This window comes from Cottoperca gobio, chromosome 2 (assembly GCF_900634415.1).
Source record: "Cottoperca gobio chromosome 2, fCotGob3.1, whole genome shotgun sequence".
Lineage (NCBI taxonomy): Eukaryota > Metazoa > Chordata > Actinopteri > Perciformes > Bovichtidae > Cottoperca > Cottoperca gobio.
In genome coordinates this window covers 3,511,129-3,527,943 of record NC_041356.1, presented here as the reverse complement: position 1 = coordinate 3,527,943, position 16,815 = coordinate 3,511,129, and the positions used below count along the sequence as shown (strand labels likewise).

The window sequence follows — 16,815 nt, the reverse complement described above, 5'->3', positions numbered from 1 at the left end:
TATTACAATAGTCAATTAGATTATGTTGTTCTACGGCATCGTATCGGCTGGAAATAATCTCTAATTTATATGCATGAAGCCATGACCTTTAACCTCCCCTCCCTCCTGATGAGTCTGAGGGACTACTTCACATTTTTCCTATTTTTTGGAGCCACAGCGAGATTGCGTGAGTTGGCAGATCTTAGCAGAATCTATATGAAGTGTGCAGGATTTGACACTTCAAACATGCACCGTGAAGGATCCTGCGAGTTCACAGGCTGGGGGTAGAGGTTATCCCAGCCAGGGCCTCTTCAGTAATCCACACACACACCACAGGCGCGCACACACACATGCACACACACCTTCGCACGTGTGCCACTCACGGCGGGCTTTAATCTCCACCAACTGCTGTTCAACTCTAATCTCGCTTGCTTGCCAAGAACTTCATGCACTGCAAAAATCCATCTTAACAAGTCCTTTAGCGGCGTAGAAAACGATTCTATTTGGTACTTTTCTTTAATTACATTGTCAGTTTTATTTATTTACTTTAAGATTATTGTAGGAATTTTCTAAGCTCTTTAGCTTTACTTCTTTTAAAGAATATAAAAAAATAAATAGTTCTCATCCTTTTTGCAGTGTCGTTAGTATTTGGCACCGAGTCGGCCTGCTGTTGTAGAAGTAGCAAACTATGGAGCCGTAGTCCAGTCTACTGTCTGAGTGAACACACATACACACACACACACACACACCCTCCTATCCAAAACACCCACACACATAAACACACACACACACTGAGACACACACAGCCCGGTGCAGACAGACATAAATGCATCCACAGATGGTGACACTCCGGCAGTCACTCCTGGGCTGTCTGTCTACGTGCCAGCGATGATAACACACACACACACGCACACACAGAGACATATGCACACACATACACACAGCCTGGCGGCAACAAACACGGCGATGCATCATCGAGCATCGGCTGGTTTTCCTCTAACTGCTGAGGGGAAATCAGCGTGGTGTTAAGTAACCATTCATGTGGAGCCGAGACCACACAAACAAACACCTACACTTCTTAAAATACATTTAGCTCTGCAGAATAATACAATATGATTGAATAATATAAAAGTTCTCGCGCAGGCACGACTTGCATCTGGATACTTTTTGAAGCTTTTCCCACAAGTGCGATCATTGATATGTTAATACACTCCAGTATCACTATTTAATATCCATGACAAATATCTCTTGTGCTTTCAAACTCTTACTTGGATTGTGATATATTCATTTGTTGATGCATGGTTAATGTTTCCACTCTGGACCGGAGTATGCTGTGTAGGTAATCGCCCACTCTGGGGCTGCGGCGCCGCTGTTTGTGATGTGGATCTTCCTGAGGATTGTATTTGAATAATGAGGGAGGCTGGAACGTTCTCTTGTGCCGAGTGTCTCGGCGCTGCTGCAGTAAATGACCTCTGAATAGTTGTTTTGGATTAGCCATCAAAGTCTTCTCTCGAAGTGGCCAATAGATAGGTACTTCCAGAAATGAGTCACTTGAAAATGATCATTGCCGCTGTTGCCGTATAAGATAATGGATAACCATTACACTCCATTTTCCCCAGCTCCTCACCCACACAACGCCTGCTCTTGAAATATGATGCATCCACTGTGCTTAGTGAGCACTTAATGTCCAAAAGCACCGTGTTTGTTGAGATTTACAACTGAGCTGGCAGGAGGGGGGGGGGGGGGGGGTGTAGAAGAAAGAGTGTAGGCGTATAATGTTGTTCACTCAATAATTATCTCATTTTATTTACGAAGACGGACAGCTTTAGGCGAGGTTAGAGGCTTCCTCTCTATTATCTCCACCTGACACCCCTCTACTGCAGCCCCTGCCCTCCCCTCCCCCCCCCCCCTGGCCTGGCCCTAAATGACGTCCTTCATGTCGAGGACTTTCCAAAGTTTTCCATGGAGGAGGAAGGGGCGAGAGCGTCCTCAACGCGGCTCGTATGGACAGGGGAGAGGGAAGAACCCCGACAAAGTTGCACCGCGGCTTTCTCTCATTGGTCGCAGGATCGATGTCATTTCTAAAAGGATTAGGCCTCCTCTCAGAAATCTATTTTAATTACTGAACACACAGGTAAACAAAGTGGTGGTGGTTCACAGGTATGGATCTGGGCGTCAGAGGAGTATCGATAGTATGTGGCTCATGTTAACCTCAGGGCCACTCGGACAGATCTGCTCCTCAGGTAGCAGCAGCTCAGAGCTGCATGTAGATCAGCTGCACACTGCAGAGCGACGGGCGTCTTCAACTTATTTACTTTGTCTACTGACAACTTCAGCCAGGCCAATATGTACTAATAATTAATTCACTAAATCTGGCATCAGCAACAACATATACACTTCATATAAACTGTACCTTAGAGAAGGTTTATATGTTTATCTAATGACTTTATTAGGTTAATAAAGGGTTTAATAATGTTTATAGATCAGTAACATGAATCAATACATGAGTTTATTATTTTAATAAGGATTTATAAGTCGCTTCTCATGTATTCATAAAGTTAATAAGTTGTTTATTGATGTTAATAGATGATTTAAGCCAGTTTATAAACCTTTAATCCACTATGTAGAGTGTGAGTCATACGTCTGTTAATGCTTTATAGATTAGAAATGAGAATAATCAAACCACAGTAATATAAAAGCTTAATAAATGATGGCTTGTTGAAGTTGCTAATGGCTTTATTAGCTTAATAAACTGTGTGCTGAGGCTTTATAGATTCATAATGAGCTAATAATGAAGAGGAATCTTTGGCCACAGTTCATCCTCTCGTCTAACTTCAAACCTCAATAAGAGAAACGGGAGCTACAACATGTCCCCGATCACATGACGTGTCTTTCTCTTTCAGCCACGTCCGTCTCTCTCACTGATCACACGTACGTGCATCTGTCCCGAGTCTTTACAGATGTTTTCCTCCCCAGATAAGAATAATCTGTTTGCCTCAGCGGGCTCATGTGTGTCCTGCGTGTGTCTGTCTTCATTCTTGCCTGTGTGACCGCTCGTGAGTGTGCGTGTGTGTGTGCAGGGCTGTCTTTGAGAAAGGAACCCCGCGTCGAGCCGGGTGATTAGGCACGCTGCGCTAGTCACAGGAAATGGAGTAGCTGACGGACAGGCCGAGTGCATTATAGATGAATGCCATGCGTTAGCGTCTCCGAGCCCCCGCCGAATATCTCTCAATTTCCTCTCTGAATGACAAAAGAAGCCACGCACAATTTCCTTGATCCGGAGCATTTGTTTAACTGCGCCCTACCCATTTAACCCACCCATTCAATAGTCTGTCTAGTAAAAGGAAATTTAGACAGTGTCAATTTATACAGCTCGCAGGAAGATCTGATACTGGCAGGCAGGGGTGACGATGATACGCCTCTGGAATATAGTCTGATTTCTCCTGCGAGCTAAATTTAGTCATCATTAAATATACCCTAATATTTCTTTTACATCCCAGAATGAAGCCTATTTCTTAAGCTCAATCCTTTTTTTTGTTTTACTCCGTATTTCACAAAGACATTTCAAAGTTTGATGGTCGGAGCAGCGAAAACTTCACGAGGTCAAAGATCACAGATTACAATGAATATTAGATTTTTTTTTTTAAAGATGCTGTCATTTGTCAAATATCCTTATATCTCTGAGCTGTCATCTTTACAGCAATCTCTTTTCCCCCCTTACTGTCTTTGAGTTAGTGACAGCTCATCTCTCCCGGTCACTGCTCGCCGTCTAGACTTTGAACTTGCTCTGTTTACTCTCTTATCTGTTGTTGTTGTTGTCGTTGCTTTGCGACGTTGTAATGGTAAGCTGTGGCTGAGCTTGAATCGCTGGCTTCAAAGACGCGGATTCAGGCTTGTTGGTTGTTTTCAGAGGAAAAGTCTGGCTTGGAGAACAGTTTTGTTGTCTCACAGGGGGATGGAAGAGGAGCTTAGTTTTACAAATGTGTCTTTTTTCTTCATTTTTGACTCAATTCTAAACAAATCAAGTCTGCTAATAACTCAATCTTTGTACATTTTTCTCCTTTTAACTGTTGCTCGGAAGAGCTGAACGCAGCGAGAGAGTTTTGATTGTGTGTGTGTGACACAGGCTCATGACTAATTTCATAATTAATTGCCTTTTGGAGGACCTAATCACATTATTTGACTCTCTACTGTAGGTTGTGTGCCAATACAGCGTAGCCCGTGGCTTAGTCACAGTGTGCTGGACTCATTAACAAGGCGATCCGGAGGTTGTCAAACACACGCAAGGCCTGCGCGCATGAGAATACACACACATGTGAAACAATAGCTACATACAGTGCACATTCAGGGTTTTTTATGCAGTGAGTTAGAGGTTAAAAGATGCCCTCTGGTGTATTTGATAAGGATTTGAATAACTGGTTAGATTTCCCCGGTGGTGTGTGGAAACAGGTCTCTTTTGATGAAGTTATCGCTTGTCATGCGGCTCCTTGTCCTCCTACACTCAGTCGGAGGCAGGTGTGTTTTTTTATAAAAATCTGACATGATAGTTTGTTTTTGAAGGTCTTCAGTGTCTGTTTATGTTAGAGAGACAAAGAAGTTCACACATGCGTACGTCCTGTGTGTGTGGGCATGTCGGCGTGTGTACAGGCATCTCTTTTCCACACATGGCTTAATTATGACGTTACCAAAATGGGCAGTTTGCTCTGACACCCCGCTTGCAGAATCACACAGCGGACAGACTTAAAAGAGCTCATTAGCTCTCTCTAAAGAGCTGTTTACTGCACATACACACACGCACAGTAATAGGCAGCTCTGTTGATGCAGATGGACGCCGAGTGTAATGAGAATGATTAGGCTTCTCTATGTGGAGGCTGGACAAGGAGGAGAAGAAGAAGAAGAAGAAGAAGAAGAAGAAGAAGAAGAAGAAGAAGAAGAAGAAGAAGAAGAAGAAGAAGAAGAAGAAGAAGAAGAAGAAGAAGAAAGAAAAAAAGCGCTGGCAGACTTGACGCTTCAGAAAGTGGAGAATATTTCTGTTGGATGTTGTTTCAGCTGAGTGCACGATCTCTCTCCCTCCGTTCTCTCTCTGCAACGCACACTTTACTGCATGTGTCCATCCAAATGCTTTGCAAATTTCCCCAAGGCCTTAAAACCCTTGAAAGATTGTGGGGGGGAAATCAAATAAAGGATGTGCTGTGAGCTCGCAGCACCATAGAGGTGAAGAAAATATAAAAGAATGAATGGAAAGAATTCAGCTACTTTAGAAAAGTGCTTAGTCTGTACATGTAATCCTGTCACACTGACGAAGGCTACTGCAGCCAGGACTCATTTCAGTATTAACAGATTTGCTTTTCATATTTTAAACAAGAAAGGTGCCTTGATAGTTTTGGGAAATGAATGGGTGGCATTCAGAGCAGTTTTTAATTTCATTACCATCCAAAAAATAACATTATAATGCATGTTTATGTCATTTTATTCAAGGAATTTTCAATGACTTGCAAGGTCTTTTCAAAATGAGTGAAGGGGAGTGTAGTGAGTCGGCCTACCTTAAACATTTCGCTCGTGGACCTCCGCCCATCCTGCACACTTAGTGACTTTGCTTTGCTCATTGCCCTTGGTTTACATCACATTGAATTAAGAGGATACACACTGAATGATTCCAAAGTCAATCCTCCTCCATCTCTTTCATATGTTTTGGAGAAGGAGCAGCGAGTTCAAAGCGCTCAGTTCAAAGTATCTGTCCTCATTTGAATAACGTAGAGTAATCGCTATTACCTTATTTAAATAGTGCAAGTTATCATTTGGCCTTCATTTGCATTGCTGGGGTAATCACTGCGTCCCTGCATTAACCTCATTATAGAAGAGATGAAAGCCCTGATGGAGCCTGACACACTCTTTTATATATGTTATCTTTATTAATGATGGAATTAGAAAGATTCGTGTTTCTTTAAACGGAGGACATATCGCAGTTTGATGGAGTGTCAAACTGTGTGGAGAGAAGAGTGTGTGGGATTCAGAAGGATTGTTTTATGTTGTGTTTTTCTGCTACCACCCCTCCACCCCCCCCCCCCCCCCCCGTCTCCTTCCAGAGCATGCTGCCTCTCTCCCTGGTCACACCCCTCTCCATCCTCCATCCTTTCTTCTTTTTTCTCCATCCATTTCTCTGTACGCCTAAACCGACCAATTCATCATGACAGTGCAAACACACATCCATCTTAACACGTCATAATATCTTCACTTGTTTACAACGCAGTGCGGCGTTTCTTTTTCTGGAGATGCGTTAAATCAACTGATTATTGTCTTGAACCGACCTTATTGCGAAATGTGCCGTATCGCCTCGGATTGCACTAGCAGACGAAAATCACTTCACTTTTGACAGGTTTTTTATTTGGAGATTAAATGTTAGTTGTATATTTTTTACCATAATGCTGAATTAACATACTACACAAACAATGATTTGGACAACGTTGAACAAGCCTGTTTAAGAAAATAAACTTCATTTTTTAATATTTAACTGAAAATCATAATTAAATGTTACTTATTTATATTTGTATAGTATTGTATTAATGCATACTATTTATATTTATCTTGAAATTGATAAATCAATGCTATTTAATAAATTGATGCCATTTGCTGCTAAGTTGTTAAGCTAGGCTAGCTGCTTTTTACCTGTTTTCTTTCTCCGTAATGACTGGTTTTAGCTTCTACCTCATTTATATGGGATAGCTAACTGAATTACCAAAATGTTGGTTCATGAAAATGTTTATTTTTCACAAAATAATTACAGCCAAAGTAAAAAGTTAGTTAATTTCCCTTTAGCTAAGGCTAGTTTTGGCTAAGTCACCAGCTAGCTTAAACCTGATACTCCACTTGCGTTAGCTGTGTAGTAAAATGTCGACTGTGTCAAAAAGAGAGCAGTGAAAATACAGGCAGGCTGGCAGTGACTGCAATATCAAGCCAGAATACAGCAACTCCACACTCAGAAAAGGCCAAGGTGAACTGCTTGACGACATTGCTGTGATATCTTGTTCACTAGCGGTGGTCAAAAGAATTAGATTACTGAATGTTCCACAAAATGACAAGTGAAGGCGGATATTTCCGCAGCAGAATCAAGAGACACATGGTAGATCGTCACCGCATCAATGAAGCCGTTTCAAAGCCGGCCTGTGCGTCTGCAAACCTCCAAGACTATAGACTGTGAAAAGACGTGCAGTGACATATACTGCTGTCTGTAGACATAGATGAGTCTGGTTTCCAGCCTTTGCCACGGCTCTCCCACTGCTATTATCTATTAATGAGATAATGTAGAAATAATAGAGAATCCATGTGCACTGCCAAATGAGCATTTTGCTTCTGGCTAGAGATCATATAATCAAACATAGCATGAGAATGCAACCCTAAAAGCACTTTACAATATAATGGCTGCTATAGAAGGATTGTGAAACCTGTATTGTGCCTGAAGCCTAATTTTCTCTTATTTTGCCCAGTGTTTCTGACTTGTAATTTTCTCCTTGAAATACTGCCCTTTTATAATGCTGCTTCCACTTAATCTTTTTCAATATTAAAGGAGCCTCCCAGCTAATACAACTTTCCTCCGCTCAGCTCTTTGTCTGAGGCGTTCCCTGCTCACAGCACTGGGAGGGTGACAGGCTTGCCAGCCCTTGCTAGACTCCCCTCGGCTAAAATGTTGTAAATTAACACAATTAGCAGATCGCCATTCTGCTAATTAGCCACTGGCGTCTGCCGAGAGATGGCTAGAGAGGAAAATCAGAGAGGAAATAGGAGTCTGGGGATTCCCCCCTCCCTCTCTGTGTTGTTACCAAACAAACACAGGGCCTCGGAAAAAGAGAGCAAGAGAGTGTGAACGTGTGTGCCTGCTTTGTTTTGTGTATGTCTGTGTTTGCAGTAGGATAAATGGATGGGAGGAAGGGAAGATTTGCTTCTCTATGAATGGATTGTATTGTGCATGCCTGCTTGACTCACACAAGCACAGAAACACACACATAAACCAATTCTGAAGCAGGCATTGCTCACCAGACCCCCAACTGTGGATCTCTACATGTAACCGCAGCCAGTCAATAAGTCGGAGGAAGCAGCCTAAATGACACCAATATTATCCTTTATTTGTGTGCACTAAGTCAAATCAAACGGGGTTCAATCTGCCGTGCGGCTGCTGTGATTACACCCCGTCCAGCCTTTGATAGCGCCACGGCTTTGATAGTGAGACAACGATGGAGTCGCTGTGTGACTGTCAGTGTTTGCAGATGGCATTGGCTGGGATTAAAGGAAACAGTGGCTCTCCAGCCTCCCGAGGCAATAAAGGGGAGAGCCAGGTGAGTGTGTCTGAGATGAGATGGAGCAAGGAACGAGGGAGGGGGGGGGGAGGCGAAGCAAGCACAGAGGGAGTAAATAAGAGGAGGGGTGGCCACGAAGAAAGGGAATGAAAAGGAGAGATATAAATCGAAATAGATGGAGTCAGAATAAAAGGAGGTAAAGAGAAATAAAGAGGGATCTAGCAGGAGGGGAGGTGGAAAATGGATGATGAAAAAAAGCAAAGACAAGGCGGTAGGGAGGCATGAAGAAGAGAGGCAGACAGAAAGGTAAAGAGAACGGTGGAGAGAGAGGAGGTCAAGGTGGAGCTGTGCAGACAGGAACTAAGCTTGAGACACAATGTGTTGTAATTCATTGCTCGCTACAGCTCCTGTGTGCGTGCCTGTGTTTGTCCGTCTGGGTCAGTGGATGTGAGCTTGTGTGTGTGTGTGTGTGTGTGTGTGTGTGTGTGTGTGTGTGTGTGCGCGTGTGTGCATGTGTGCGCGTGCACGTCAGCACGCTTGAGTGCAGGCAGAGATAGTTTTTTTTTTTTTTTTTTTTTAAACGTGTGTGTGTGTGTGTTCGATGAAAGCATCATGAGCAGAGGGGGGTGGATGTGTATGGGTGTGTGTTGCTTTGTGGTACTCGGCGAGGCGCATTTTCAAACCCATCTCCAGCCACCTCAGATGAGCCGGGGATTATAGAGTGACCCTCAATGCCTCTGTCTTATTGGTCTGGCCAGGGTGCATTAGGCTGCCGTAACCAGCCATCCCACAACCCTCTGTACACCACGATATACTCTGTCCTTCTTATGATCTGTAGAAATTAGCAATTCAGGTGCAGTTGGACACAAAAACCCTCTCATGATATGTATCAAGAAGAAAAATAAATAGATAGAAATGAAGAGCACTAGCCTCCACATAAATATCACCTTTTTAATTGAGCATCCCAGGCAATTTGAAGGTGTTGCCATTTTAATTATTGCTAAGATGATTTAAGAGTGTCAATGTGTTAATGCGGGCTTGTCTATGTCTCCTTATCTCTCAGGCTTAAAGATGCAGTGGACCCCCGAGCACAGCCAGTGGGCCGAACAGCATTTCGACATATCCTCCACCACGCGCTCGCCAGCCCACAAGGCTGAGGCCTACAGGGCGGTGCCTGGCCACCTGCAGCGCTCAGCCACCTACCAGTACGCCTGGGCCAATGACGACATCTCAGCCCTCACCGCCTCCAACCTGCTCAAGAAGTATGCCGAGAAGTATTCCGGTATTCTGGAGATGCCGGGCTCCTATTCAGAGGTCCAGGGGGTGATGAACGGACGGAAAGGTGAATCAGAGCCTTGGCAGGACGGCGTCTACCCCATGAGCTGCATCCCAGAAGGGGTTTCCATCAGAAAGGGAGGGGTGGCGGTGGCCTCAGACGTGGTGTCTGGCATGTGCAGCTCCCCGGGCCTTGCCTCCAGCACCCTGAGTGAGCCCAGCTACTCCAGCAGCAGTTGTGGGAGCCACACAGCCACCGCGCTCCACTCCTCCTCCATGCCCTCTCAGGAATACGGCCCTCCGTACAGCAGCTCCTACCTGCACAGTAGTTACAGCTCCCAGTCTGCCCCCGCCCCAGCACTTCCCTCCCCACTGCATAGCTCTGGGCTCCTGCAGCCACCCCCTCCGCCGCCCTCCCACCCCACTTTAGTCCCAGCGTACAACGGAGGCTCCCCCAACTTGTCTAGTTATAATTACCCCCCAGCAGGCTACCCGGCACAGAGCTCTGTCGGGCCAGGATACAGCCCTGGAGGAGCACCCCCTCCATCATCATACCTCCCCTCAGGCATTGCTGCACCTACACCTCTTCCCCCCTCTTCTACTTTACCTGGATACCCATACCAGAGCCACAACCTGACCCCAATCGCCCCCACTCCTCTCAACGGTAGCTCCTCCAACTCACTGAAGAGAAAAGCCTTCTACATGACAGGCCAGGGAGAGATAGACTCCGCTTATGGTAACTTTGGCTATGGCCAGGCTCGGAGCTCCGCTGAGAGCCCCATGTACAGGATAGCTGACAGCAGCAGCGCAAACGGAGGCTCCAACAGCGCCAGTGGATTCGACAGAAGTGCTGAAAAGTCGTCTTTTAATCCTCAGAAGCAGTCCACAATGTCCTCCGAGCAGCAGAGGAAGTACAGCAGCCAGGCAACAGGTGGGCCACTGACTCCACCAGCCTACGTCACCTCCACCCTAGGGGGTTCCCGCTCAACAGATTCCCTTGCCAGCTTCACCTCCCCTTCCCTCAGTGAGCAAGGTGCTGATGAACACCGTCTCCACCTCTCCCACTCAGCACCAGGGCCTACCTCCTCCTCATCCACTTCCTCCTCCCGGCCTGCTGAAGAGCAGCTAAAAACCAGTGACCCTCACCTCCTCGACATGGTTACCTCTGAAATCGTTCAGCAGGGGCCCCCAGTGGATTGGAGTGACATTGCAGGACTAGAACTAGCCAAGGCAACCCTGAAGGAAGAGGTCCTGTGGCCCATTCTGCGCCCGGACATGTTCAGCAGCTTAGGCCCGGCCCCACATTGCGTGTTGCTTTTTGGCCCCAGGGGCAGTGGCAGGACGTTGCTGGGGCGCTGCCTGGCCAGCCAGCTAGGGGCACCGTTCCTCCAGCTCAATGGTTCCACGTTGGCCACCAAGTGGCTGGCAGAGGGAGAAAAAATCATTCGTGCATCCTTCCTGGTGGCGCGCTGCCGGCAGCCTTCCGTACTGTTCATTAGTGAGGTGGACATGCTGCTGTCAGCTCACCTCAGCGAAGAGAGTCCCATCAACCGGCTGAAGGGGGAGCTACTCGCCCAGTTGGACTCCCTTCTCATGGGCTCAGGCGAGGACGGAGGCAACCAAGTGTTGGTGGTTTGCTCCACAAGCAGACCTCAGGACATGGATGAAGGGTTGCGCAGGTACTATGCTCGGAGGGTCCTCGTGCCTCTGCCGGACGGCGCAGCCCGACACCAGATCGTCAGCCAGCTCCTAGTTCAATCTCAGCACAAATACTGCCTGAGCGAGGAGGAGCTGGCGCTGCTGGTCCAGCATACCGAAGGTTTCTCTGGACTGGACCTGGCCAGACTCTGTCAGGAGGCCCTCGTAGGTCTGTTACACGTCTCTGCACAGGGCATGGACATGTCGGGTATGATGCCCCGGGGACAGGTCAGGCCCCTCACCTACCAGGACTTTGAGAGTGTCTTTTGTAAATTCCAAGCCAGTATATCACAGAAAGAGATTGACACGTACACTGAGTGGAACAAAATGTTCGGCTGCAGCCAGTGAAAAGATAGATTCCGCCCTTGAGAAAAAGAGGCATACACAATTCCTCCCCTCAGGGCAGAAGCATTGTGCTGGAGGGAAAGGCACACAGAAGGCCAACACAAGCCCACTGAGTTCTCGCAAGCAGGGTTTAGACGCACCGAGAGACCTGGTTTGATGAGACAACTGGCAATTTTGCAGTTAATGAGCAAGAGTTTTAGTTTGAATGCTTGACACTCCAGAAAGCCAGGCATTGTTTACACATTGCAAGCAAGTTGGCTTGAGAAGAGACGCCCCAGTGTCTGTGTATATATATATTGTTATGTTCTTGTTCTTGACATTTAGTTGGCTATCCAAGTGCCTGAAGTGGTGCTTTCTGATTTTCTTTGTTTATTTGCCTCACAATCTACATTCATGGCATGAGCTGATGATTATTAAGAGCTTTAAAACTTCAGCTGTGAGTCTGAAAAACAGAGAATGACAGTTGCCATCGGTGGTGGTCAATCATTCTTTATTGTCTTGCTAAGAGCAGTAATCCATCAGGGCGGCAGTAGTCTGGGCCCTGACGCGCACTTATCTCTCCTGTGTCTGCAAAACAAACAAGCGTAACAAACAAAACTCAGGAAAGCGTTTGTGAATTGTACAGTACCTCAAGATATCTTGATGAAAAAGCACTAAGATCTGAGAGGTGAATCCAAGGGGGTTTGGCAGTTTATGTTTTAGCGAAGCAGTGTTAGGTTTACCTCATCTGGCTAGGATAAATAGCAAAGAGGTGACAATGAATGTACTAGATATTTTCTGGAATGATGGAACATAATCAATAGTGAGTAAAACAGTATTTCTTTTTTTATTTCCTCACAGCAGGTGCTTTAGTTACCTGTTTCTACTTGACCAATCCTGAAGCTTTTTGTCATTGCTTAAAAAAAAAAAGAAAAAAAGAAAATTTAAAAAACCTCAAAGCTGTCACCCAGCTGTTTGGTTATGGGGTTTTATGAGAAGAGCAGGTGTTGGGGTGATGGTGTTGTATATTTATTAAAACAACCATAATCAACATTGTTTATATTACGCTATCTAGGCTATAGGGTTAGGCTGCATGGAGGCTCCATCAGTTTGTCAGCTAAATTCTCCGCAAAATATCAGCTCATTTGTCAGTGAGGGGAGATGTACTCTCTGACGTGGATCAACTTGATGCTAAAAACACCTCCAAAAAATGTAAAGGAATTATTTTGGGAAATACACCAATTTGACTTTCTTACTGAGAGTTAAATGAAAAGATCCAGCTACTGCCATCAGCCGTTAGCTTAGCTTAGCATAACAACTGAAAGCAGGGAAACAGCTAGCTCTGTCAGAAGGTATCAAAATCTGATTTATATTTTGCTTATTTAACCCTTAACGAGCTGCAGCATTATATTGAAAGGACAAACATGAAAGTGGTATCGACCTTCTCATCTAACTCTCGGGCAAGAAAGTAAATAAGCGTATTTCCCAAAATGTCAGACTACTCTTTTTAAATCACAGTGATCAAAGACTATTTACTGTATCTCTTTGTGTGAATTAAATGTTTGACTTATTGTCATTTTAATAAGTTTACTCCGGTTGATTTCAGCCAGAAAAGCTGTGTTGGAGATCAGTAAGCAGCTCATCTGTTGCGTTCAAGGAAAATCTGTTTTCATAACAGTGAACTAGCTCATTCCAGATATCCTCCTAGTTGTTGAACAGGTGTCACAACCTAGATATGGAAATACGGATTTTGCAAAGTTGCCTTGTCACTCACACTGTTTAGCTGTTTTTAAACTGGATTATCTGTAGAATTGGATGCCAGTGCTGTAATTTAAATCAGACAAGGTCATTCATCCATATCTTACATGCCTATATTTTTTACAAGTGGGGAAAGTGTTTTTGCTGGAGGTCAGAGGTCATTTCATAATAGCAATTCTGATTGATTGACTCACAAACAGAAACAATTTGAATCAAATATGTTTTATCCAAAATGACGAACTAAACCAATTCAAACACAATTCTTTCTTGTCTGTAACTGTATTGATCAGTTTTATTGTTCATTATATTTACACAGATGGCATCTAAATGCATTCGGATACACACTTTGTAAAAGCTTTGTAACATGAGTGCGGAATTGTGGCTCGAGTCTTAAAAGTCCTTCATCCCTGAAGGTTATCTGTTGCCCATTGTGTTGCATTGGAATGTATTTCTTTCCCTTCCTTGTCACCGTGTAACAAGCTGTCCGTTAGCTCCTCTGCTGTGACACAGGAGTACTTAAGATAGTTTAATGTATGTGCACTAAAGCATTTTGTGTGTAATATTGTTTTGTTGAAATGTATTTGCTTTGTCTGTCTGGTATTTATCCTGAAGGAGGTTTAATTTGTCTGAACCGATGATCAGTTATACACTTTTATTGTACATCCTGTTTTTATTTTTTGCTTAAATATAATAGCAGTGAAGTAGGAGCTACATACTGTATGTCCAGGCCCACTCTGCGTTGCTATCTCTGGTCAAGGCAGCATCAGTGCAGCACCTGATGTGGTTGGAAAAGTTCTGCTGAGCGTCAGCAAAATTGACGGAAAAGGAAAGACAGCCAGGCAGTGTGGCGGCAGCACAGGGGGGAAGCAGAGTGGTCCGTCAGAAAAGCACCCTCAAAACAATCTGTACCAGAATTCCTTCTGTCAGCAAATCCTCTGGAGAGAGAGTCCCTTTAGACAGAGAAACCTACTAATGCACTTCAGAGCACACAACAACAGCACAGGCGTTCTCTCTCCCCCCTCCGTTCTCCACAGCCGACGAACAAACGACTTGAAACACATCGTTCAACGCTACGCTTGTTTGTTGCGTGTTTTGTGGCTCTTTTGTCTTGACCTTTTTTCTACATGGTGTTTTAAATCTAGCTTCTTTTTCTTTTCTTTTGAAACCTTTCTTCAAATGGATGCTAGAGTTCTTCTTTAAAGCATTTCTACCTCATGGCTACAGAACACACGTGGTATTTTGATTTACGTCTTTCCAAATGTCAGACATTTGTGAAAAATGCATTGAGAGAAAAAAAAAATAATAAAAATGAAGTGGAGAGAATAACACCAGGAAGTTTTGCGCAGTCTACCTCAGATGACTGTACTTAAAACATTTAGCTGATGGTGCAACCGCAGGCTGCAGCATAGCCTAGTGTGTATGTGTGTGTCACTGTGTGTCAGATCGGAGCTATAGGCGAAACACACACACACACACACAGATTTACACCGACGTCAAAAACACACTCACAAGCGATTTGTGAGGAAGGAAGGGTTGGGGTCGACCTATAGGTGACCTGGAAATGTATAATCCAATACATTTGCTTTAATCTTTTGTGAACTACTGTGGTTGTGCGCGTGTGAATGTGTATATACGTGGGCACACTCTTCTTTTTTTTATTTAGTGTGTTGAATTTTATAAATTGTTAGTATATATAACACACTTGCACAACTTTAAACCAGAGTGTAACGTGTTTCTGTTGTACATACTTATACATACAATACAAAATGCACCACTTGTTTATATGTGTGAATATGTTGCCATACTTGCAGTCAATGTATTTTCATGTAATCTTAGGTACAAGCAGCAACAAACAATTCATTAAAGACATTTTCTTGGGAGATTATATCTTGTATATGTCTTTTTTTTTATGTCACTGGACACATTAACGTGTGAGAGATGAATAAAAAAAATGATTAATTACAGAATTTATTTATCGGTAAAATGGAAAAAATATATATGTATTGCCCTGCCACAAAATAGCCCAGCTGAAAAATCGTCTTAATGAGCCTTGAGTTAGTCACCCTTGTGTGCAATTATAAAATCATCCGTGTTGCGCAGGAAGCTGGCGCTGTCGCTTCTCTCATTAAAATGTAACAATTCATTTCTCTTGCTGTGGTAAGAGTGGCAAGACCAAAACATTAAAGCATTAATTATCTTTTTCCATCACAAAGAATTTGGATTATGTGAGTACTCTTAATGAAAATGATGTGCATTAGCCCACTGCATTTCCAAGGTATCATTATATAGCTGGCAGTGAGCTGTGGGAAGCTGCTGTATAGCCTCTATAATTATCTGTGAAAACTCAAACGCTTCACAAGAGGTCAGAGTGCAGCGAGGGCTGCTGTTTTCTTTATTTCTCCACTTTGAAACATGCTATAGCCATGATCAGAAATAAACTATGACACACGCTCTTTTTGTCCATAACATTTCAAGCTGATGTTTTTTTCTTTCAGAGTTAGAGACAACCAGTAAGAAGATCATTTTGCTCTCCTTTTTTAATTTCTTATTTTTTCGAAGCTTCATAAATACTGAAGCAGCAAGCTGGTCTGTAAATAAGTTGTATTCACTGAGCTGCAGTTGGTCTCGGCTCGACTCAGCAGGGGGAGAGATACAGGATATATCATCGAAGGCAAGTTATTATCTAAATCAGGGAGCACACTTTCATGGAAAGCCTTTTTAGTTTCATATGTAATTCGAAGGTTTGAGCACAAAATACATGCGTGTGAGCCGGTTTGTGGTCCACGCATGTGTACCCCGAGGTTATCCAGCACAACACCACTGTGTCCTCTTCACTTTAAAGGGTCCTCATTCCACAAGCTTTGCCTCACACCTCTGCTCACTCTTTGCACGACAATTAAAATATGCTAAGTGATCATTTTCCTTAAGTAGTCTTAAATGTGCAATCCATTCAAATATGAGAGGAAATTGCCCACAGCTCGCAGAAAAAACCAGAGGTGGTTGAACATGGGGGTAAAGCTGGAATAAATTATGCAAATAACACAAAGGACTTTACCACTTAAAAGCCTAATTTTCCTATAATCAGCACACTGTCGCCTAATATTTTTTTCCCACCTCTTATTAAAAGTGACTGTTCTTTTGCCGATCATCAGATGGCTCTATCTGTCACCGGTCTGTGAAATGACTGCAGCCTGCCAGACTAAATGCTAAAGCATTTTGCTGGAGCTTTTAGATGATGGTTACATTCCCACACAAGTAATTATGCGCCACAGAGTCCAGAAATAAGGTTTAATTATACAGTAATCGTCTGTGATGGACACTAGGAAGTGGTGAGTACCGCCAGACTGCAATCCATCAATGACAAACCTCTGGCCAGTTTTAATTCCTCCTCATTTGCATCCTAACCTCCACACCAAGTTGCGCAAACGCTGTTAAATGTTAATAGGACCTGTCTCGCCACTCAAAATGAATGTTTAAGCCATTTTTAAGT

The 16,815-nt window shown here is 44.0% G+C and overlaps 1 protein-coding gene across 1 annotated transcript in view; it reads left to right on the top strand.

Moving 5' to 3' along the window:
* The window catches only part of LOC115020241 (fidgetin-like), a 33,601-nt gene extending 18,391 nt beyond the window's left edge, over positions 1-15,210 (top strand). The window contains exon 4 of the mRNA XM_029450197.1: positions 9,334-15,210. Coding sequence (XP_029306057.1) covers positions 9,334-11,591 — 2,258 coding nt within the window. The 3' untranslated portion in view covers positions 11,592-15,210. The remainder of the gene's footprint in view (positions 1-9,333) is intronic.
* The last annotated feature ends 1,605 nt before the right edge of the window (positions 15,211-16,815 follow it).